This window comes from Acomys minous (assembly GCF_964271855.1).
Source record: "Acomys minous genome assembly, chromosome: 3".
NCBI classification, from domain to species: domain Eukaryota; kingdom Metazoa; phylum Chordata; class Mammalia; order Rodentia; family Muridae; genus Acomys; species Acomys minous.
In genome coordinates this window covers 142,715,557-142,738,021 of record NC_140485.1, presented here as the reverse complement: position 1 = coordinate 142,738,021, position 22,465 = coordinate 142,715,557, and the positions used below count along the sequence as shown (strand labels likewise).

The window sequence follows — 22,465 nt, the reverse complement described above, 5'->3', positions numbered from 1 at the left end:
GCTGTGATTTTTAGGGTGCACTGGATCTGTCTGATGGGCATCGTCCATCAAAGTCACCTGAAGGAAAAACAAGTGCAAACTCCTCCCCAAGTAAGGTGAGTCTCTGCTGGACAGAGAAGTGGGCCTGGGCCAGACTAGACCTAGGGCTCTGCTCTTTCTTCTCACCTGTTACCTGTAAAATTTCTTTTGTAACAAGTCTTAAAGTTTCTTGAAGGGGCTTTTCCCCTTTTGACTAAGTTGGTGTTTTGTTTTCTGTTTTTTAATTTGCTTCCTTTCTGTCATTGGTAACATTTGAATTTTGTATCTCGGAGACAGGGATACTTGGATTATTTCTGTATTGCACCAATAGAAAACATCACTCACTGTGCACAAATCCTAGCTGGGGAGCAAAGGTTCCGGAATGTAACATGTTGTAGCCAAGCTTTGTAGACTTAGGTAGATGACAAGATTTGGAGTCATGGTAGTATTGAAATATTAACTGTTTTTGACAGGATTTAGAGGGACGTGTACTATGGTTAGTGTGCGAGTGCGCGCCCGCGTGTGTGTGTGTGTGTGTACACGCTATTAAAGATAAGACTTGATTTCAGGGATTCTACATGAAAGAAAAAAATTGAATAGAACACTTGAGTTTATGATCAAGGATGGAAAAGTGATGGTCTCCCATAGCTGGTTAGCACCTGTCCTGATTGGCCTAGTTGGTCCTATGAGATAATGGGTTTGCGTCACCTTAGTCCACTCAGGCTGCTGGCATGAAATGCCACAAACTGCATGGCTTATGAGCAGCAGACACTGATTCCCACTCCGAGGGGCCCTGGCCGAGTTGGTGTCTGATGTGAGTTCAGTTCCTGGTGGCGTCTACCTCCTGTAGTGGGAGGGGAAGTCTTTAATCTCATGCACAAGTGCTCCATACTCTTGCTTAATTATTTCCCAAAGGCTCCACCTAATTCTATCATTACCTTAGGAGCTGGAATTTCAATATAATCAGGTTTTTTAGGAGAGGGCTAGCATAGTTCTGCAGCTCATTGAAGTTCAGCATTGCACTCTATGGCTCTTCCATAGGAATAGAAAGATGGTGTGCAGTCCATCCAAGCACAGGCTTCCTGTGGGTTGGGGTGGGACATAAATTGTGTAGCTAAAACTAGTATCTAAAATCAGGTGACCTTTGGAACTTGTGAATATACTGCCAGGTATGTCATTGCTAAGTGTGTAGGCACAGCATACTGCTGTCACTTAGGGTTGTTCCTTTTTCCGCTTTGAAAGCCAAAGAAATTTCATATTTGTAGCCAGCGAGGTTATTGTGTTGTATGGCTCCCCTGAGACAGCCAGGCCTTTTCAGATGTGGAGTGTTTAAAGATATTTTTCTTATCTTGATGGTTGTAGAGAGCTGTAACCCTGATTGACAGAACAGGTCATGGGTAAATTTTACAAATTCTTTCCACAAAAGAGCCTGTGGAAGAAATGTATTTCCCACAACAATAGAAGAATTAACCATTATTCCAAAAATACTTACAAATGCTTGAAGCATTGAGCTGCTTGGAAATGTACTCTTTAGAAATTTTTTTAGAAGTGTTACTGACGTTCCATGTAAAGTCTATCCTCAAGAAAAACCACAGTAAAATCTGTTAACACATGTTTTATTCTCTCCAAATTATTTTTTAAATATTTATTTATTTATTATGTATACAGTGCTCTGCCTACGCATACACCTCCAATCCAGAAGAGGGCATCAGATCACATTATAGATGGTTGTGATCCACCATGTGGTTGCTGGGAGTTGAACTCAGGACCTCTGGAAGAGCAGACAGTGCTCTTAACCACTGAGCCGTCTCTCCAGCCCCCCCCCCATATTATTTTTTAATATCTAAGAGTTACGTTGATACTCCTAAGTGTTTTAAGAAATGTTGCTGTAAGTTGTTAGAGAAGAAGGCTGGTGTAGAGGAGAGGGCTGCCACACTTCTGCCACCTGCCGTCTTCAGGGTAGCCTCCTATGTCAGGAGCTGCCTTAGAATAGTCCCAAGACCTCACTAGCTGGCTGGGACTGGGGTCGGCTTAGAATACACCTTGCTTGGTCACTTCAAGTACAATTCCATTACATACCTGAGGATTTGAGACCGTGGTTCTCCACCTCTCCTTGCCGGCCTCCATGGTCCCTCAGCAGCCTTATGAACCGCAAAGAGAAAGCCTAAGAGTGAGGGACCCTGAGAGTCGTAGCCAAGGCTTGGATTCAGCCTTTAGGAACCAGCTTTTTGGGCTCCTGGGAAAGGTCAAGCAAGGTGTGAACAGCCCTCAGCAAGTGGCGTGGGATTCACTCCAGGCCAGTGTGAGAGAAGCCAGGCAGCTGCTGGTGGGCGTATAGCCAGTGCCTGTCACTAACCGGGAGGGAGCCTGTTGGAAGCTGGTTAAAGCAGAGGTGGGCACTCCAGCAGGCTTTGAAGGCCTTCCAAATAGCAGGCTTTGGACAGGAACGTGTTAAATTGTCCATTTACAGATACTGTCTTTATTAGTTTGGTAATGAGTTAGTTTATTTTAAAGATCTATATTTTATGGTAAAATGTCATTTTATTCTCATGCTCAGATACCAAGGTATAAAGGACAAGGTAAGAAGAAGACAAGCGGGCAGAAGTCTGGTGACAAGGTAACATGCATGAGAGCAGAAGAGAAAAGCGGCCGTCCTGAGACAGACCTCAGGCTCCGGGGCCTCCTGCCGGCCTGCATTCTAAACTTGCTTTTTAAACGTGACTGTCAGCTATTAGCAGACCATGAGAGCCAGACCTAGTGGCCACAGGCCTAGCTGTCACCTAAGCTACCTGACAAGAGGGTGGAGGAGGACTGCAAGCTCAAGGCCAACCTGGGCAGTTCCGTGAGATCTACGTAAAACTAAAAAGAGAATGCATAGGGTGGGATACACTTAGAGTGCTGGCCGAGCACGGGGCTGACACGCACTAGGCCCTGGCTCAGGCCTCGGGCACGGAAGAGCGTGGGTGGATGTACAGTCTCAGCCAGGAGAAAAGACACATGGCTGTATGTGGAATGAGGCAGTGATGTAGTATTCAGCTCTGTGTGGAGTAATACATAGACATTTTCACAGGTTAAAAACTTATAAAACAAAGGCTTTAAAAATGAGCAAACAGCTGGGCGGTGGTGGCGCACGCCTTTAATCCCAGCGCTTGGGAGGCAGAGGCAGGTGGACCCCTGTGAGTTCGCAGCCAGCCTGGTGTAGAAAGTGAGTCCAGGACAGCCAAGGCTACACAGAGAAACCCTGTCTCAAAAAAACCAACCAACCAAACAAACAAGTCTTTAGTGTTGCAGTGATTTCAAAGGCAAATTCTCTTTCTATTCATTATTTACATATTATTCAGAAGATGCTCCATTGTCCAGTAAGTACTTTCGGAACATTTTCATAGTGAAGATGACTTTGTTTGAACTCACATTCTAACCAGAGAGGTGGGGCAGCCCTGTAACTACATAAGGATAATAACCTGCAGTTTGTATCCTTAAGATTCATTGAATTGGTTCTTTAGATTTATTAACTTAGATACATGTTTCATAGTATTGAGGTTTTATAAATTTACTAGTGTCTTAAATCTTGAACTTAGGACATTTTGAGTAAGTTAGTACATAAAACCAACATATACTGAGAGACATGGCTTTCATCTTACTGTGACACAGCTGTGCTTGGTTGATCCTAGCCTCGTGTGCGCTCTGACTTGAGGGGAGTTGAGAGTCTTCTGGCCCACCTCACAGTGGAGCCTGTAAGTGTAGCTCCTGCTTCCTTGCTGTGCTTCCTGAGCCACACTGTCTCCTCAGGCACCTGGAGTCCCTGCCTCTCCTTCTCCTGCTTGTTTCTGAGTTGCTTCTGTAGCCAGCGTGGAGCCTTCAATAGTAGCCAAGCCCTTCGCTCTTTCTTCCTCTGCCTTTTTGCTTTTCCCTCTGCATGCATTTAAGTTTTCAGACTCCAGAACATTCTTAACAGTATAACATACCTAGTTGCCGGTAGTGTTTCTGGTTACATCTACCAGAAAGCCAGAGGGAGCCATTGCTTTGGCAGGTGAGTGCATGCAGTTGCCAGAGCCTCATCCGTGTGATGGCAGACGTGCAGCTTGTGTGCTGTGTCTGTATAATTCAGGGATGTGAGCAAAAACCAGGAAGCCAAGGACGTGCTTGCATTGAGCTCTGGAACTCTTGAGACAGGCACAACTGTGGAGAGGCCCAAAGCTCTTGTTAGTTCTGGGAGTACACTTTTGAGTGATTCACATGATGTATCAATGTGGCCGTGCACACCCCTCATCCCGGTACTCTGGAGACAGACGCAGATGATTGCACGTCTGGGGCCAGCCAGGGCTACAGTACTGAGACTGTCTCAATTTTTAAATATGTGTGTGCGTGTGTGTGTGTAAGTATGACTGATGCGTAAGGCTTTCAAACAGTTTCAGGAAGGTTTTAGTTTTGTTGTTAGGAAACAATAGAATGGCTAGATTCAGGACAGAGTAAAAGTCAAATGGGAAGTAGTTCTTTAAGGAACGAGACGTTTGCTTTTTTACGTTTAACTGTAGTATGTGTATTTGTGTAGTTGAGCGTGTAGCACAGTGCACATGTGGATGGAGGTCAGAGAAGAAGTTGAGAGTGGGTTCTCTCCTCCACCGTATGAGTCCTGGGGATGGGGCTGAGGCCACCAGGCGTGGGCATGACTCTGCCTGCTGAGACTTGTCACTGGCTGCAAAGGGGGAGGCTCAGAGCCATCTGCTACGGCTCTCAAGGCCATGCCTGAAAAACAAAGCAAGATGGTTTTATTTTTAATACTTAGCCTCAGTGCATCCTTCCTCTCTTCCTGCTTTACTTACTGGCAGTGCTGCAAGGTGGGGTGGGGCTTTAGGGCCTCAGTTGTGCTGCAGGTCACTGTACCCACCCACCCCCCCCAGGTCTGCAGGGAAGTGCTTTCTCCTTTTTACTCACGACACTGGGTGAATGGAGGGTGAGCAGATGGACCTCCTAGTAGCCTTGGGGGTCCCTGTGTCTTGAGCTTCTGGACTTGACCTGAGCTGCTAGGGGCAAGAAGGCTGGGGCACCTGAACCATCCCAGTCCGCCTTGTAGTGGCTCCCGAAGGTCCTGCTTCTGCACAGTGTGCATCTTAGATGACAGGCAGCTGGTGGGGAGAGGGTTTCTCTAGACACTGAGCACTTTAAAGACTTGTCAAGAGGCTCTAGGATTCTGCAGCACTAAGGTGAGCAAATTAAACTCTGTAAGTGCAGTGCTCAATTTAACTATAATAATATTCTTTCAGTGCTTCGTTAGTAAACACTAGAAATAGTAAAAGTGAGCTTCATAAGTCAGATGCCTGTCAGATGGAGTCGGAGGTGCGGGTGTTAGAGTCCTGTGTGAGGAAAAGGAATAGCAAGTAGATGTAAAACTAGAGTAGTTTGTCTTCTTATGAACAGTGCACACTAAGTTTTTGCTTTGGAAACACACATTATATTTCCCCTTTTCTCCTCAGGGCCGAGAGTTGAGGCCTTTGTGCTGCCGAGTCCTATTGCCATTGAACCACACCCAAGTCCTTGTTCAGTCCTAAAGCCATTGCAGCGGGGATTCAGGTTTTTTGGCTGCTAGGCAAAAAGTATTTTTCATTGTGAAACCTTTCTCTGATGTTCATTTTTTAAACGATTGAATCTTTGATTATGTCTTTTATTAGAAAATTAAATCTATACTAAAAATTTGAAAAACACTCTCTTACTCCTTCTCCCCTTCTCTCTTCTCTCTGTCTGTGTCTCTGTCTGTGTCTCTCTCTCTGTCTCTGCCTCTCTGTCTCTCTCTCTCTCTCTCTCTCTCTCTCTCTCTCTCTCTCTCTCTCTCTCTTTCTCTCTCTCACCCCTTTCTCCCCTTTCCTTCTCCCCCATGCTCATTTAATAAACCTTATATATTAAAAATTTTTTTTGAAAAAATTCTTCTCATAATTTACCATACAGTTTGTGAGCCCTGAGCTCCATTGAAGGCAATGGCTGTGTAAAGCGACAAAAGCTACGTGTTGTATTATAAAGCGCTATGGCTTTCCTCCACTTCTGTATGAGAATATAAACTGGAGCTCGAAAAAGGCGAGGCCTGTTGTTTTCTAGTCTGAAGGCTTTTCTAATCTCTCTTGGCTTGTGTAGTCTTGCCTGGATGATGGTCTTTCCCTTACAGATGGATCGCTCTGGTAGTCCCTGCCTCCATACTCAGCAGACACTGGCATCACTTGTTTGTCTCTGTTGACTAGCTCCCAAGGGGCTTAGGAGTTTACTTTGAGCATAGTTATAGAGTTTGTTTTTGCTTCATCAATAGAACTGTATGGTTAGAATAAAATAAATAATTCTGTTTCTTAAAAAATGTATATGTTGCTGGCCATAGTGGTGCATGCCTGAAATCTCAGCATTCAGGGAGGCAGAGATAGGCAGATCTCTGTGAGTTCGAGGCCAGCCTGGTCTACAGAGTGAGTCCAGACAGCCAAGGCTACACAGAGAAACTCTGTCTCGAAAAAACCATAACAAACAGAAAGTATATGCCCTGCTATAATGGCCTTCAGGAAGCTTATCTTTCTAAAGTGGTCCTTGCATCACTAGTAAGAGTGTCCCTAAAACCAGACAGATGGTGTCTGTGGACAAGCACTAATCACCATACTCTTCAGTGACCTATAATCTGTGTGCGGATGTGAGGAAGAGAACATGTCCTAGAACCACTGACTTGCCATGGGCTTTGTGTTTGTCTCAATCTGCTTCCGCCCAGTTAAACGTTTTCAGCAAAGTCCTAAAGAAGAGAGTCACCATCGAAGACTCTGTGACTGTGTTTAAATATCATTAAGTCTTGAAGACATTTATTTGTAGTGCTTTTGAAAAATTATTGAAACATTTTCAAATCAGAAATTGAAACTGATGTGAATTTCATTTAGATATGTAAACATATTATACATCTGTATTTTACAGTATCAGGAAAACTTGCAAGTTGCAAGGTAATTTTTAAAGTATTCAAAAGTTTCCTATATTGTTTAAAAAGATATCTTGTATAATTTATTTTTCCAGACATCTCTCTATGATTACTAGTTTATCACTATTAATAGCCCATAGACTATATAGCTCTGTCTAAGGCCCCAAAACTTCTCTAGAGTGTCTTGCATCTGGCAACCACCCAAGAGCTTGAGTTTTAAAATGTGTGTGTCCTAAGACATGCTGTGCTCTCTGCATGCGGGAAGACAGAGCGTCACCTGCGTAGCACCTGTGCTGCCCAGCGCCTCGCCTTGCTGCTAATCAGCTCTGTCCCAGCCTGTTTGTAACTCAGTGTATGCATACTGACCTACATTTCATTCTTAGGGAAGTTCATATCTTCACAGCATTCCCTAAGATCACTCAGTTAACACCAGTTCTTGATTTCAGATGAGTGCTTTTTCTGGAGCAACACAGGGCTCTGTTACACTACTACACTCTGTAGCATATAAAATCAGTCCGTGGAAGTCATCCTTTTCAGCCCACGGAGATGCAGTTTGATATAACTAAGCTAAGGGTATAAGCTGAGTAGTAAGAACTAACCTCAGCTGGGTGTAGGCCAGGTGCCTGTAACTGCAACCACTGAGACGTAAGAGGAGTGGAGATCAAGGTCATCATCCTCAGCTGTCCAGCAAGTTCAAGGCCACCTGTGCTATATGAGACCTTGTCTCAGAAAGAGGAAAGGGGGAACTAACCTGATGTTCATTTTACCATTTACCTACAATTACACTAATGCTTTGTTTAGGCTATGCACATCCCACATGTATAACCTAAAGATGGAGTGAGGCATCTGAGTATTCTCCATAAATGTTAGCCATTGCTGTTGCTAGTGGCATTATTTGTTGTTGTTGTTGTTGTTGTTGTTATTAATATAGATAGAAATGTTTTTGGACTAAAAGAGGTATGGCCAGGTATAGACTAAAACTATGCTGTAGTCATCAGGGTAAACCAAACACTGTAATAGTTCATGCTAACCTTACTTTTCATCAGTGGGGCAGGATAGAAATGCTTCCTCAATAGGAATTCTTAACTTTGGTTTAAGTACATAGAGGACTTATATCCCCGCTTGTGTATATTACATGGGCTCAGGTCAGTAGGTAGCTCAGCAAAGCCTGATTAAGGTAGTTGTTGTAGCCAGGGTCTGCTTTTGGAATGTGAGCGTTCAAAGACCATGTCTCTCAACTTGAAGCCTTATGTGGTGTTGGTCAGAAACTGCTCTCCTTTCTGATGGATAGTGCACCTGTCTTCTTAACTTCAGTGCTCTCCTGATTGCAAGCTGGAAGTACATTAAGATATTTTATGCAACAGTGACATACATAGAGGATGAGAAGGGAAAACTGCTTATGAAGGAAAAGGTTGCTAAGGGAGACAGGCATGGTAAACACATCATCATTTAGAAAGGAAGGGAAGGAAGAAGTGGGAAAGCCTAGGGCTATCCTGCAGTTCCTGTTGTTGAGAGGCCAGACACAAATGCCTGCACACACACCACACACACACACATTACACACACACACCTGTGTTGACTGTTGCTTACACTATCTTAGAAGTTCTGTCACCAAGAGGACCTCTCTCTCTTTTTAGAAGTCCAGCAATGAGACCAGTCAGAGTGAGCCAAGTGTCTCCTTGTCGGAGCCCAGGAGTAAAAGCAGCCTGCACTCACTAGCCCACGAGACAAGAATTGCGTCCTTCTTAAACAGCACTGGAGATGCCAAAGACAGAAGTGCTCTTTGTCCAGACGAAGATGATGTGGAAGGAGATTCTTTCTTTGATGATCCCATTCCTAAACCAGAAAAAACTTACGGTTGGTGAGTAGGCGGCGGTGGCTGCTGCTCTGCTGCTGCTGCTTCAGGTTGTGTGACTCGGGGTTTAAAGACAAAACTTCTAGATGCTTTCACTTTTTATTTTAAAACTAATAATCTGCTAATAGCTTTATAATTATTGAATCCATAAATCTGATTTTGGGTCAGTAAAGCCTAGTATGTTGTAATGCAAGAGTACTGAAGACACCAAGTATGAGCCATTTCAGCAGATAAGCCTGTATATCAGACCCACTGTGTCTAGGAGCTGTTTCAGGGTGCAGCAGTGAGTTCTGACTCCTGCCACGGGGAGCTGACCCTCTGAGGGAGTCAGGCAGTCAGCAAGACTCAACCTTACAGTGGACACAGTGCGTGATGGGCAGCACTGTGGGTGCAGGCCCTTGTCAGCTTCAGGAGCTCACCAGAGGTGGCTGGAGTTGGGGCAGTTACTTGTGGAGTGCCCCCTGAGCCAGCAGCACAGGAAGAGAGCCAGCCACTTGGAGTTTGGGTTCACATCTCTCCCAGGAGAGGGAGCAGGATGTGTAAAGGGGAGACAGTGTGGCCATAGAGGGGAGAGGGCTGTGTGAGGTAGGTGGGTGCAGTGATAAAAGCTGATCACAAGCGTGTGACTTTGGATTGGAAGCCCTGATGTCCTGACCCAGTATGCAGCCCAAGCAGATCCTGGCTGCTGAGCCAAGTTCATGCAAGGTTTACAGACTGTTGATTGCTCAGGAGCAGAGTGGTAACGTGATGGAAAGTAGGTGGTTTCTGGTTAATTGCAAATGGATTGGCAGATAAATACAAAAGAACCAGGTGATAACCAGGGTGGTTCTCAAGGTTATAAACTTGAGTAATCAGGAGGTTAAAGCCCATAGTGAGAGGTGGAAATGGGGAAAGCTGGGTCAGATGGGTGACACGAGAGTTCCGAGTGGTGACGTGTTAGAGTCCAGGCGGTGATGGGCAGGATGTGCAGTCTGTGGCGAGACTGGGGATAGCCTGCACTGGAGAGAGCAGTGAGGGATGCATCAGGGTAGAGGAAGTTTTGAAGCCAATCAGTAGGTAGGGAGAGGACAAGAAGGGCCGAGCACACTTGAGCTCAGTGAGGTGAGGAGGCAGCTAAAGGAGGCTGAGGAACTAGGGCAGGAGGGACAGGAAGCAGCAGCTGCAGTGACATCTACTGGAAGTCACCCACTGAGGTTAGCCACATGGAGGCTAATGGTGACTCTGGCTGACAGTTTGTTGGATTGGAAATGTGGCTGGTAAAAGGGTTAAAATGGGGCTGGAGAGATGGCTCAGAGGTTAAGGGTACTGACTGCTCCTCCAGAGGGCCTGACTTCAAGTCCCAGTGACCACATGGTGGCTCACAGCATCTATAATGTGATCTGACGCCCTCTTCAGGCCTGCAGGTGTATATGCAGGCAGAGCACTGTATATATAATAATAAATAAAAATTCTTTTTAAAAAAAGGTTAAAATAGATCAGGAAGTATTGGAAGGAAAGGATTAAAATGACAATTCCTGGTGAGCTGTAAAAGGGTACAGAGAATTGAGGTGTGGAGACTTAGACAGCATATGGGTCCAAGAAACCTGTTGAAAGGGGGAGAAATTACACTCAGGGAGTCTGAGCCCAGCCTGATCTACAAAGCAAGTCCAAGACAGCCAAGGCTTCACAGAGAAACCTTGAACCCCCCCTAAAAAAAATGGGAGGGGTGTGTGTGTGTGTAAGTGTAAGGGAATGCCTGGGGTTAGTATAAGGGTGTGTGTGTGTAAGGGAATGCCTGGGTTAGTGTAAGAGAACAAAGAATTCTTGCAGTGCAGTCCAGTGGTGAACGCCATAGGGTTCTCTGCAGACCACTGAATGGAGGTGTCCAGTGTATACCCTGATGGCAGTGCCTGGGGAGTTGTGCGTGAGCTGACTGGGATGCATGCAGCTGTGGACTGAACACTCCTGGAGGTTAGAGGGGCCCTGCTGCTTCCTGAACAGTATGTACGTTTGAGACCTAATGCTCACTGGTGTCTTGAGTGCCTTCTCAAGGAAGTCCTAGATGGTGCAGGAGTCAAAGGTCAGCTTGGCTTGAGAGGTAGGGAGCAGCTTCCAATGCAGGGCACTAGAGCTTCACTGACAAGCTGCCTGTCTGGGTCCTTGACCGCGGTGGACCTGAGGCCTGCACTGCCCTCTAGGCACCTTGTAAAACCCTTTTCCTTCCAGCCATTGTGTGCATATAAATCTTCTTTAAGTTGCTTTTTTATGTACAGAGTGAAAGACTAGTGACAAGGCCTGAAATTGTCATTTAACTGTCAATTGCTTCCTCTTAGGAGAAGTGAACCTAGGAAGCAAGTGGGAAGTCTGGCCTCCCTGTCTGACAAACCCCCCTTAAGGAGCGGTCTCAGCTCCCTGGCAGGAGCCCCGTCCTTAACAGACAATGAGAGTAAGTGCTGGAATACTCGGTTCTTTTTCTCCAAATAACTGTGGTGGTGCTGCTGGGGTAGAACCATGACTAAAAATAAACTGAGGAAGAAGGGTTATTTTAGCTTACAGTTCTAGTTCCTCATGAGGAGAAGTCAGGGCAGGAACTGGAGCAGAGGCCACGGGAACACTGCTCGCTGGCCTGCTCCCCGGCGCTCACTCAGCCTGGTTTTTGGTGTATCCTAGGCCCACCTGCACAGTGAGCTGGGCCTGGCTGCAAATCAAGAAGATAGCCCAGGCTCACCTCACAGGCCAGTCTGATGGAGGCTGTTCCTCAGTTGATTGTTTAGTCTTCCTGGAAGATTAGCTTATGTCAGGTTGACAAAACCCAAACAAAAAAATTAACCAATCCTAATTTTAATCAGTTGCACAATATTTTGTTGTTGTTGTCATTTTTAATGTACTCAGTATTCTCTACCATTTTGAGTTCTTTTTTTTTTTTTCTATACTACTAAACTATTTTTAGGAAGCTGACTTTTAACTAGTTTAGACTATTGATAATTATAAGAATAAGTACACAGTTTATGGCTTGATTTAGAATTATTGAATTTTATACAGAAATGATGCACATTCAGTAGAAACCATACTTGAGATTTTAGTCTTGATTCCTCTCTGGCTGCAGTATGCATGCCCCTCTGCTGTATCATCATGCTGGTCAGCCACGTGATCACTAAGGAAGGCAGCGAGTGCGCTGCAGCATGCTGCTTGCTAGACTGTGATGCTGTGGGTGAGGCATCTCTAGTGGAGTTTAATTTGTATTATTGGTAACTTAGGATGATTGTGAGATGCTGTCCCATCCCAAGGCATTTGTAATCTGTAAGGCATGTCTCATCGACCTTTAAAGAAGTTCTCAGAGTGATTTTTACAGGAATCATTCTGCTGTCAGGGGCTTGCCTCTGCTGTGCCTTTTTGTATGGCACAGAGACAAGAGATTGTCAGCACTGTGTAGGCTGTCCAGCCTATGCCATCCTATCTCATCCCATCCCATCCCACCCCTGGGACAACATTGCCAAGTCTTTAAAAAGCATGTGTGGCCTTCACCGTATCACAGCCAGTTCAGTGTTGAATCTGCAGGTGGTGAGCATCAGCAGTTTCCTGAAGCAGATCCCGCTGGACTACACAGAGTTGCCTTTGTGTGTGGTTTTATTTTGATGATTGTGAACTAATAAAGAATAGTAAATTCTGGTTTCTCAGACTGGAGAGATGGCTCAGAGGTTAAGAGCACTGCCTGCTCTTCCAGAGGTCCTGAGTTCAATTCCTAGCAACCACATGGTGGCTCACAACCATCTATAATGAGATCTAATGCCCTCTTCTGGCCTGCAGGTGTACATACAAATACAGCGCTCATAGACATAAAATAAATAAAATCTTTAAAAAAAAAATCTGGTTTCTGTCCATAACACATGGACAGATTTGCCTTTTACCAATAAATGCCCAGGGAATGATGGTACATACTCTACCTTCTACTGATTACAATTTGTAATTTTTTCTAGGTTTTCCTGTACTCTGAGGGGTGTAGCTGCCCCACGGAAGGAAAACTTAGAGAATGTTGTTCTGAGCTCCTTTGATGCAAGTGTTCTTTCTGTCCACAGGTAAAAGGGGAAGCGCAGTCCTGAAGGATCTGAAGTTGGTCGGTGAGAAAATCGGGTCACTTGGACTTGGTAACTAGATTTCAGTCTTCCTGATGGAAGCCCACGTGCAGGGCTGTCCCGCTCCACACAGCAGGTGTTAGGGTTGGCCTGTGTGGAGTCAGCCAGTGCAGGGGGGGCGGCTGTAACAGTAAGCTGGACAGACCTTTGCCTTGCGGGGTTGCGGCTGTAGGAGGTGAGTGCCTGTGGCCGGGGCTTTCATGGAAGACCTCAGAAGAGGCTGCAGCCAGACCTGGTGATAAGTGAGAGGTTTCAGTTGCGCGTGGATAAAGTTGGTTCAGGGGACAGATCTGTACTCTGGGTGCTGTGAGGACAGGATCCAGACCACAAGGAGTCAGCCTAGTGCAGGCTCAGACTTGTGAGAGGGCAACTGTGGCTGTTGTGTTATCTGGAGCAGGTGTAAGTAGCCAGTGTGCACATAAGGAAATGCTGCAGCTGGGGCTCTTGGCCATCTCCTGTCTCGTTTATGGCTATGATGGGATGCTAAATTAAGAGCCCTGCTCTAAGAGCACTGGCCTCTGAGGGTCTTAGACCACTGCTTCTCAGGCAGGCTGGGGAGAAAGTGCCATGTACACTGTGCACCTGGTGAACTTGGGCAAGTCATGGGGCAGGTCACATCGCCTGGATCTGGCCAGCCACTCTAAATAGTGCACAGGACCCAGGTGAAGAAGGATAAAGCGGTTTGTGTGACGATCCCAGCTATGGCCTGACGTGGAGTAAACTGTGCCTTTCTTTCTCCTCTGTAAAGTAGGGCCAGTACCATCTACCTCACTTTGAAGACTAATTAGGATTTAGACATGTCTGCACACCTATAATCGAAGTACCTGCCTCAGGGAGCCGCAAATGCTGGTTTCCTTTTTGTGTCACTTTGCTTGCCATTTGCAGAGTAGGCGTTGTCTAGGCTGCCTAGACTCTTGTTCCACACATGGCCTGAGTCCTGGTGACTGCTGGCCAGCTAGGTGGGCCCACTCCAGCTCTTCCTGCCTCCTCCCCATGAGGTGTGGTCACACCTGCAGGGGTACTTTATCCTAGCACCTCTAGATTTTGCCCCCTTCCGTGACTGTGACACCTCAGGAGCTGCTCTGTCCCCTTCCTTCTGACATGCTGTTTCACCCTGTGGTGGTTCACCTGGTGCCGAGCCTTTGTTGTTGTTCTCAGAGTGTGGGTTCCCTGCTCTGCTGCTGAGGTAGAGTTGCAGAGAACCCTCCTTTGGAGATGTCAGCTCTGACTGGAGGCTGCTAGAGGGAGTACAGTGGCAGGCCCCTGCTTCATTTTACCTCTGCTGGCATTTGAGCACACCTCGGGTTGAAATCTGGGTATTTGTCCAGGGCACACAGATATGACTTGATCAGATTCTCTAGAAATGAGTAGTCCGGTCTAGTGGCACCACAGCACTCTGTGAGAAGCATGCACGACGAGATTCTGGGTATTGGGAGGAGTATAGAGTTGGCACTGGATTCAAGCAGGATGTCAGTGATGTGCACCTCTCACCTAGGAAGAAATTGGTTTTATTCTTATCCTGAGAAAAAGGCTCTGTTCTGTATTACAGATAGAAGCTTCTGGAATCTTGATGTGTCACTCAGAGCCTTCAGTCACTATGGTATCCTTGGGCAGTATTTATACATCATTTCAATGGGGATTGGATTTCATAGGAACAGTTTAAAAATACAGCTTTGGAACACAATCTATTTTAGTTTGACAGAAATTAAAAATAGGCAATGAAAAATAGGTGTGTGGTCTTGTGGCACACACCTTCAATCTTACTGTTTGGGAAACAGAGACAGAGGCCAGCCAGGCTACACAGTGAGACCATGTTAGGTAGGCAGCTCCTTCTAGAGAGTAAAACCCAGCGTGGTGACTACAGTTAGGATAGTATACTGAGTATTTGAAATTTTCTAAGACAGTAGATCTTAAGTGTTCATACCACAAAATTAAAGCAAAAAATGCATCATTTGTTGCATTAATAAGCTTTACTGTGCTAATCATTTTACATTGTACATGTACATAAATGTGCATGCTGTATAGTAAAGGTAGAAACAAAAGTTTACAAATGGCGTGTTTACAAACAGTTTAAAGCAAGAGAAGTAAACCGTAACAAATTCAGTAGAGTGGTGAGTTCAGGCTTTTCGAGCTCCATGTAGTCTCCGCACATATTTTGTGGTGTTTATTTTGTTTTTGTTAAATATTTATTTATGGGCTGGAGAGAGATGGTTCAGTGGTTAAAAGGCACTGACTGCTCTTTCACTGGAGCTGGGTTGAGTTCCCAGCATTGTATGGCAGTTCACAACTGTCTGTATAACTCCAGTTCCAGGGCATCTGATAGCCTCTTCTCGCCTCCAAGGGCAACACTCATACAAGTGGTACGCTGACATACTTGCAAGCAAAATATGCATACACATAAAATAAAGATTATTTTTTTAATTATTAAAAAATATAAAAACCACTATTTATTAGCTCATTGGCTTATATTGGTCAAAAGAAAGAATGAGTGAAAAAAACAAGTGGTAGGCTAGGTGACGGGGATAAAGGCTCGGGCTGAGGCAGATGTCATAGAGATAAAAGGAAGATGCTAGGAATCACTGATTTAATATGTGCTCTGTTAAGTGTATTCTTTTCACCACATAAACTTCTAGAGCACGCTAACTAGGAAGGCAGAGAGCCTCTGTGGTAGCACAGTAGTCAGTCAGCGTCTTGAGTTTGAACTAACTACATGTATCAGAAAGTGAAGGAGTGGCTGGCTCAGACAGGCGCAGGCTGCAGCTCCAGCCTCCTGCTGTCCTGATGTGGTCTCCTCCTCTGTTGGGACTCAGTGACTGGTCCTTAGAAGCTTCAGTGCATTATTAGCTGCCACCATTGTTTGTATAGTGATGCTTGCAAAGCAGCCATGGCTGTGGTTTGTTACCACCTTTTCTTCCTCTCCCCTGTGAGGACCACACACTGCCTGCTGCCTCGTAAGCTCTCGCAGTCCCTGAAGCCTTGTGGCTGGACGCAGAGATGGCCTCCATATTCCAGAGAAGTGCAGCCCAGAAGCTTGTCTCTGCTTAACTTCAGGGGCACCAGCAGAGAGTCAGCTTCTCACTCCATTCTGCAGCATTGCCACATACGCATGTGCGCGCGCGCACGCACGCACGCACACACACACACACACATACACACCCCTCATTCCCCTCAGCTCTTGGCATTTGACCAGGCTCATTTCTCAGCACCCACATGGTGGCTCACCACTGCTGTAACTCTGGTTCCAAGGACTCCAAGACTCTTCTCCAGGACTCCAGGCACACACATGGCACATGTGCATACATACATACAGGCAAAAATACTCATGGATATAAAATTTAAAGGTCTAAAACTATTTTAAATACTGTTTTGGTACATATGTTTTCATGAAGTAATATCATTCAATAATGAATTGCTTTAGCAGGAAGCATGCTTATTTAAAATTAGTATTTTTCTATAAGTGAATAATAACATATTTCTTTTCTTAAACTGATTGCCAGGGACTGGAGAAGATGAAGACTATGTTGATGATTTTAATAGGTAAGAAAAACTTTGAAGTGAATATGTAATCTTTACTTTCTAAATATAGGTATGACAAAATTACATTAGGGTTTACTTTGTATTTAATTTTCTTTTTCATGTAGATTGAAAGTACAGAAAGATAGTTAATCCAAAATTATATTTTGGAGTGACTTCTTCATCTTATATCACAATACAGATGAGCATGTGTGTTGTGTTGGGGTGTTGGAAAGAAGAAGATAAAGGGGTGCGCCTGTCTCTTGAAACCAAGTCAGGCGCTTATCCTGAGGCTCACTGCCTCGTGCCCTCTGTCCCTGTGCTGAGCATTCTGGTGTGACTTAGACAAGTGCCTTCCTGCGCCTGACACCACGTAACATTCTGCTTGAGGGAGCTTTCCTGTATGAACTGCCTACTAAGATGAACGTAATTTCTGTATAAATATAATTAGAAAAAATTTGATTGCATGCTTGGGAATTTTGAAAGTTATCTTTAGAGATTTCTACTTACACATAAGAATGGCATGTGGTGAATGACATTTGAAGAAGCCCATGCTTTCTGTGTGATTGCCACTGAAATTGATGTTTAATGTTCTTTTTATATGTTACTTATAGGATTAAACATTTCTCAAATTTAAGCAATAATATGCTTCAGATTTCCTCTTCCTTTCCCCCCTCTCAAAATTAGTGCTAGCCATCGCTCAGAGAAAAGTGAGCTAAGCATTGGTGAAGAGATCGAGGAAGACCTTTCTGTGGGAGTAGACGATGTCAACACCAGCGATAAAGTAAGGTGCTAGCACGGCTGTGGTGTGGCTGCCTGTTTGTTCACTTGCTGTGAGGCTCCGTAAGTTTATAGGACTAGTACAGATGGTTGAGAATTACAAAAAGCGCTTGGCGCAGTGGCGCACCCCGTAATCCCAGCACTTGGGGAGGCAGAGGCAGGTGGATCTCTATGAGGCCAGCCTGGTCTACACAGTGAGTCCAGGACAGCCAGGGCCATTACAGAAAGAAACCCTGCCTTGGGGGAAAAAAAGGGGGTGGGGTGGGCTGAGTGGGGATCAGGAGTCCAAAGGAGAGGAGAGGTCGTGTCTGTGGGGCTTCTGGCATCTCAGGCTGCCCAAGCCAGGGCAGAACTGCAGGAGGCAGGAGAGCAGAAGGAAACGCCTTGTTTTGAGGAGACAGCCAGGAATGCATGCATTCTTAAGGTCCACATTGGAGCTTTCCACACAACAGAGAAGGGGTGAGCCGTGGCGTCTCTGTTCACAGCACAGATGGGCTCTGCCTTTTGTGTCACAGGGTAGCCATCACATGAGGAGAAGGCCTTCAAGAAAAGCTGTATTTAAAACGAGTAAGAGAAATTGGGGTTTATGTTACTTTTAATGTCTTAGATTTCTTTGTTTTCTAGTATGGATTTTTTGGAGCTAGAGTCCTACTCTAAGTCCTAGGCTAACCTTTGGCACGCTGCAGCGCAGGCAGGCCTCAGGCTCGAGCACGCTGCAGCACAGGCAGGCCTCAGGCTCGAGCACGCTGCAGCGCAGGCAGGCCTCAGGCTCGGGCACGCTGCAGCACAGGCAGGTCTCAGGCTCGAGCACGCTGCAGCGCAGGCAGGCCTCAGGCTTGAGCACGCTGCAGCACAGGCAGTTCTCAGGCTTGAGCACAGTGCAGCGCAGGCAGGCCTCAGGCTTGAGCACAGTGCAGCGCAGGCAGGCCTCAGGCTCGAGCATGCTGCAGCGCAGGCAGGCCTCAGGCTCGAGCATGCTGCAGCGCAGGCAGTTCTCAGGCTTGAGCACAGTGCAGCACAGGCAGTTCTCAGGCTTGAGCACAGTGCAGCGCAGGCAGGCCTCAGGCTCGGGCACGCTGCAGCACAGGCAGTTCTCAGGCTTGAGCACAGTGCAGCGCAGGCAGGCCTCAGGCTCGAGCACAGTGCAGCGCAGGCAGGCCTCAGGCTTGAGCACAGTGCAGCGCAGGCAGGCCTCAGGCTCGAGCACAGTGCAGCGCAGGCAGGCCTCAGGCTTGAGCACAGTGCAGCGCAGGCAGGCCTCAGGCTTGAGCACGCTGCAGCGCAGGCAGGCCTCAGGCTCGAGCATGCTGCAGCGCAGGCAGGCCTCAGGCTTGAGCACGCTGCAGCGCAGGCAGGCCTCAGGCTTGAGCCAAGTCTCCTTCAGATGCTGGGCGTCATAAGGAAGCGTGAGTCTCTCATCAGTGCATCTTTGTTGTTGTTTGTTTTTTGAGTAGAGACTTTGGCTGTTCTGGAACTCATAGAAATCCACCTGTCTCTGCCTCCCAAGTGCTGGTATTAAAGGTGTGTGCCACCATGTCCAGCTTCATCTCACTTTCTTCTAAGGAGAAAATATTAATATTTAAATGACAGCAGGTGAGAAATCATCTTAATTACTACCCCGGTATGTAAGCAAAGATTTGGCTCTTCTCTTACCTTTTCACCATTTGTCATCCATTAGAGATCAGGATACAATTTGAGTCTTATCAAAGACTGTCCTGAGGGTTGTTTGTTGAGCGTTTGTGATAGAGTTCATGTTGGAGGTCAGCTGCTGACCCATCTTCCTGGAGTATCAGAGATTTCCAAACAGCCATAAGGAGGCTAGCTCAGCAGGAGAGCACTTGTGTAGTGAGCACGAGACCTTGGGTTTGGTCCCCAGCAGTAGGTAGCGCTGAGTGGGGGCGGGAGGGGCAGTGAGGGGAAGAAATGAGAATTCCACTGATATCTACAGTAGATTATGAAAGATCACTTTTTATCCATAGCTTTTACCCACTCTTTCTTCTAGTCTAAAATTAGCATTAATACAGTATTCAGTTGTTTTGCCAAAAAAAAAAAAAAAAGGAATACATTGAGTTCATTATTTAATAATGAGTTAAAAAAAAATACAGATCCAAAGTATCAGTGTTATCTATTTTGCAGCGTGTGGGCTTTTCTGATTTTCTTTTTAAAAAATATAACAACTTTGCCGGGTGGTGGTGGTGCACGCCTTTAATCCCAGCACTTGGGAGGCAGAGGCAGGCGGATCGCTGTGAGTTCGAGGCCAGCCTGGTCTACAAAGTGAGTCTAGGACAGCCAGGGCTCCACAAAGAGACCTTGTCTCAAAAAACAAAACAAAACAAAACAACAACAACAACACACACACAAAATATATATATATATATATACATATATATACATATATATATGTGTGTGTGTGTATATATATATATATATATATATATATATATATATAACAACTTTAATTAAGGCTCCTTACAATAATTAAAATAATTTTCTTTGTGTACCAAGACTGCTGCTTGACCAAGAAGAGGGAAAGAAGGTGATTTATTTAAAAGGATTTTATTTCTAATATTTCCTTGTATCCAAAGAAATAACAAAATAAGATGTCAAGAGGCAGGTGAACAGATTTAAGAGTGAGTGTTATAAAGTCTGGAGAAGAAACTTGTTCTCACTTAGTATCCCTGTTCCCCAGCAAGCCATCTCTAGTCCAGAGCTGGCCCCTCCAAACAGGCTACAGAGGATAAATCATAGTTTTCAATTATTTTATTATTACTATTTTGGGTTTTCGAGACAGGGTTTCTCTGTGTGGTCTTGGCTGTCCTGGACTCACTTTGTAGACCAGGCTGGCCTTGAACTCAGTGATTCGCCTACCTCTGCCTCCCAAGTGCTGGGATTAGCAATGAATCATATTTTTATAAATTGTATATTTATAAATTATATGTTTAAGTTATAACAATATACAGATTGATTCAGTCTTTATTTATACTGATTTTGCTCTTTCTCTTGGACAACAAAGCTCGATGACCTCACACAAGACCTGACTGTTTCCCAGCTCAGTGATGTTGCTGATTACCTGGAAGATGTGGCGTAGACAGGAAAGAGAAGTGTTGAGTCAACAGAGGACAGAGGACCTGTGGGCTCCGTTCTCCTCAGCAGTCGCTCTCGACAGAGTGCCCGCTCCTGCTGCTGCCTTGCATTTCAAAAAGACTGCAGATATTTTTAAAAGTTAACTTTTCAGTTTAGTAAACAAAATACTTCCTGTATGAGCCCATGCCTAGGAGATTTAATATTCTTAATGTGGTTTAGCTGCATATCTCCAGGGAGATTGTCTGTAGTCAGGCTCAATAGGAAGAGAATCCCTGAAACATCAGTGCTGAAGAGAATAAAGAGGGATCAGTACCGCCATCGTCTGTGCCACTGTGTGTCTGTGGCTGCTGCAGGGTCTCTGAGCCCTGACCCTGAGTGTGTGCCAGGTGGGTCAGCCTAGGGCTGCTGAGCTGCCCTGGGAAATCCGTGATGCCCAAGAGTATCAGTACAAGTTAACTTGCATATACGAATTTTTATTTTGTATTTCCTTCCATTTGGAAGGTTTGTTAGACCATTACGGTTATATTAAAGTACTCTGTGCTATTAGTTTTGCTTGTTTTAAACTAGAAATGGTTAGGACTCTTAATTCATAGACTTGTCAATAACAGTTACTTTTAAGGTCATGTTCTTCCTGCTGTCTGTAAGCTTCAGTAGACATAGATTACTTCATTACAGTCTTAATTTATTACTTCTAAAGATGCTTTCAAGCATTACCAAAATGCATCTGAAACCAGTAAGCAGTGCTTGTACTTCAGATCTGTAAGTTGATTATATTTAAATCCAAATTGGAATGAAATAGTAGTAATGGCCTAAGACCATGTATATTCAGTTTGACAAACTTTGTATACTGTACATAATTGCGTTGTAGTCCTTTAAAAATAGAGCCAATAGTAGAATTTCTGACAGGTTTAATTTACGCTGTTGTATGTAGTGCTGCAGGGATGTAGGCCACTGACATTTGTAATGCTAAAGTATTTAAAATGTGAAGTAGGAAACTCAGCCCAATGCATGCACACTCATACCTAAAACTTGGGAGCGTGTGAAACTTAGATGCATTTTATTTCAATTATGACTATTAAAAGTTGCCTTTATTGCGAGTCCAGGACAGCCAAGGCTAACACAGAGAGACCCTGTCTGGGGGTGGGGGTGGGGGGGCAGGGAAGTTGCCTTTATTAATAAAAAAGAGAGATTGGAAATCATCCATGTTGAGTGAGCTGCATCGATGCCACTGTGAGTCCATAGTTGCCTGAGTAGCGCAGTGACAGTCACCAGCCGTGAGCACAGGGGCATGAAAATGCAGTGAAGAGTCAGGCTCTCCGGCACTGAAAACTTAAGTGAAACTGAGCTATAATCATCAAGAGGAAGTAGGACAGAACATGGGCCAAATGGCCTGGAAGCCCCCGTGTATTTATGTCCTCAGTCTGCCCCAACATGGTGCTGTCTGCTTGCTCGAGACCGCATGGCCTGCATCCTCTCTTCAGTGTTTTGTAAAAGCCTCTGGAGCCTGGAACACACATGGTTTAATATCTGGTAGGCACTGCAAGCGAATGGACTGACCTTGAGCATGGCAGGGTGAAGACTTTGCAGCAGTCAGATGTGCAATGTGTCGCTTTCTGTTGCCCAGTGACTGACCTTTTGGTAACACTGGAGAGGCTGGAGAGAAAAGTCCACTTGAGCTTTGTGGTCAGCACTGCATACAGGTGTTGAGTAATTCTGAGTGCTGAGACTCAAGAGAGGAAGTTGTTTCCACTGCATTCCTTGCTCAGATGTTGTTGTCCTACTAAGCCTTAGTGTGTGAAATGACAGATTCTGCATGTAAAATGTGTCTTTTTAATGTGAATTAAAATGTTGGCCAGTGGTAAGCCTGTATTTTATAGTGGATTATTTTTGTTGTTGTTTTTTGGGGTTGTTTTGTTTTTTGTTTTTGGTGTTTTTGTTTGTTTGTTTGTTTGTCTTTAATGCTAACCAGCTGGGTGGTGGTGGTGCACACCTTTAATCCCAGCACTTGGGAGGCAGAGGCAGGTAGATTGCTATGAGTTCGAGGCCAGCCTGGGCTACAAAGTGAGTCCACGACAACCAGGGCTACACAGAGAAACCCTGTATTGAAAAACCAAAAAACAACAACAATAAAAATGTTAACAAGACTTTGATTTGTAATAGTACTGTGCC

At 45.2% G+C, this 22,465-nt stretch overlaps 1 protein-coding gene across 3 annotated transcripts in view; it reads left to right on the top strand.

The window, feature by feature from the left end:
* The window catches only part of CEP43 (centrosomal protein 43), a 30,533-nt gene extending 8,368 nt beyond the window's left edge, over positions 1-22,165 (top strand). Inside the window, exons 6-13 of one of the 3 annotated variants that reach the window (XM_084775428.1) lie at positions 15-95; positions 2,576-2,635; positions 8,590-8,813; positions 11,120-11,232; positions 12,863-12,904; positions 16,417-16,456; positions 17,120-17,216; positions 20,226-22,165. In XM_084775428.1, coding sequence (XP_084631554.1) covers positions 15-95; positions 2,576-2,635; positions 8,590-8,813; positions 11,120-11,232; positions 12,863-12,904; positions 16,417-16,456; positions 17,120-17,216; positions 20,226-20,300 — 732 coding nt within the window. In that variant the 3' untranslated portion in view covers positions 20,301-22,165. Of the gene's footprint in view, positions 1-14; positions 96-2,575; positions 2,636-8,589; positions 8,814-11,119; positions 11,233-12,862; positions 12,932-16,416; positions 16,457-17,119; positions 17,217-20,225 lie in introns of all 3 variants that reach the window. The other 2 variants (XM_084775427.1, XM_084775429.1) reach the window with 2 other exon arrangements.
* The last annotated feature ends 300 nt before the right edge of the window (positions 22,166-22,465 follow it).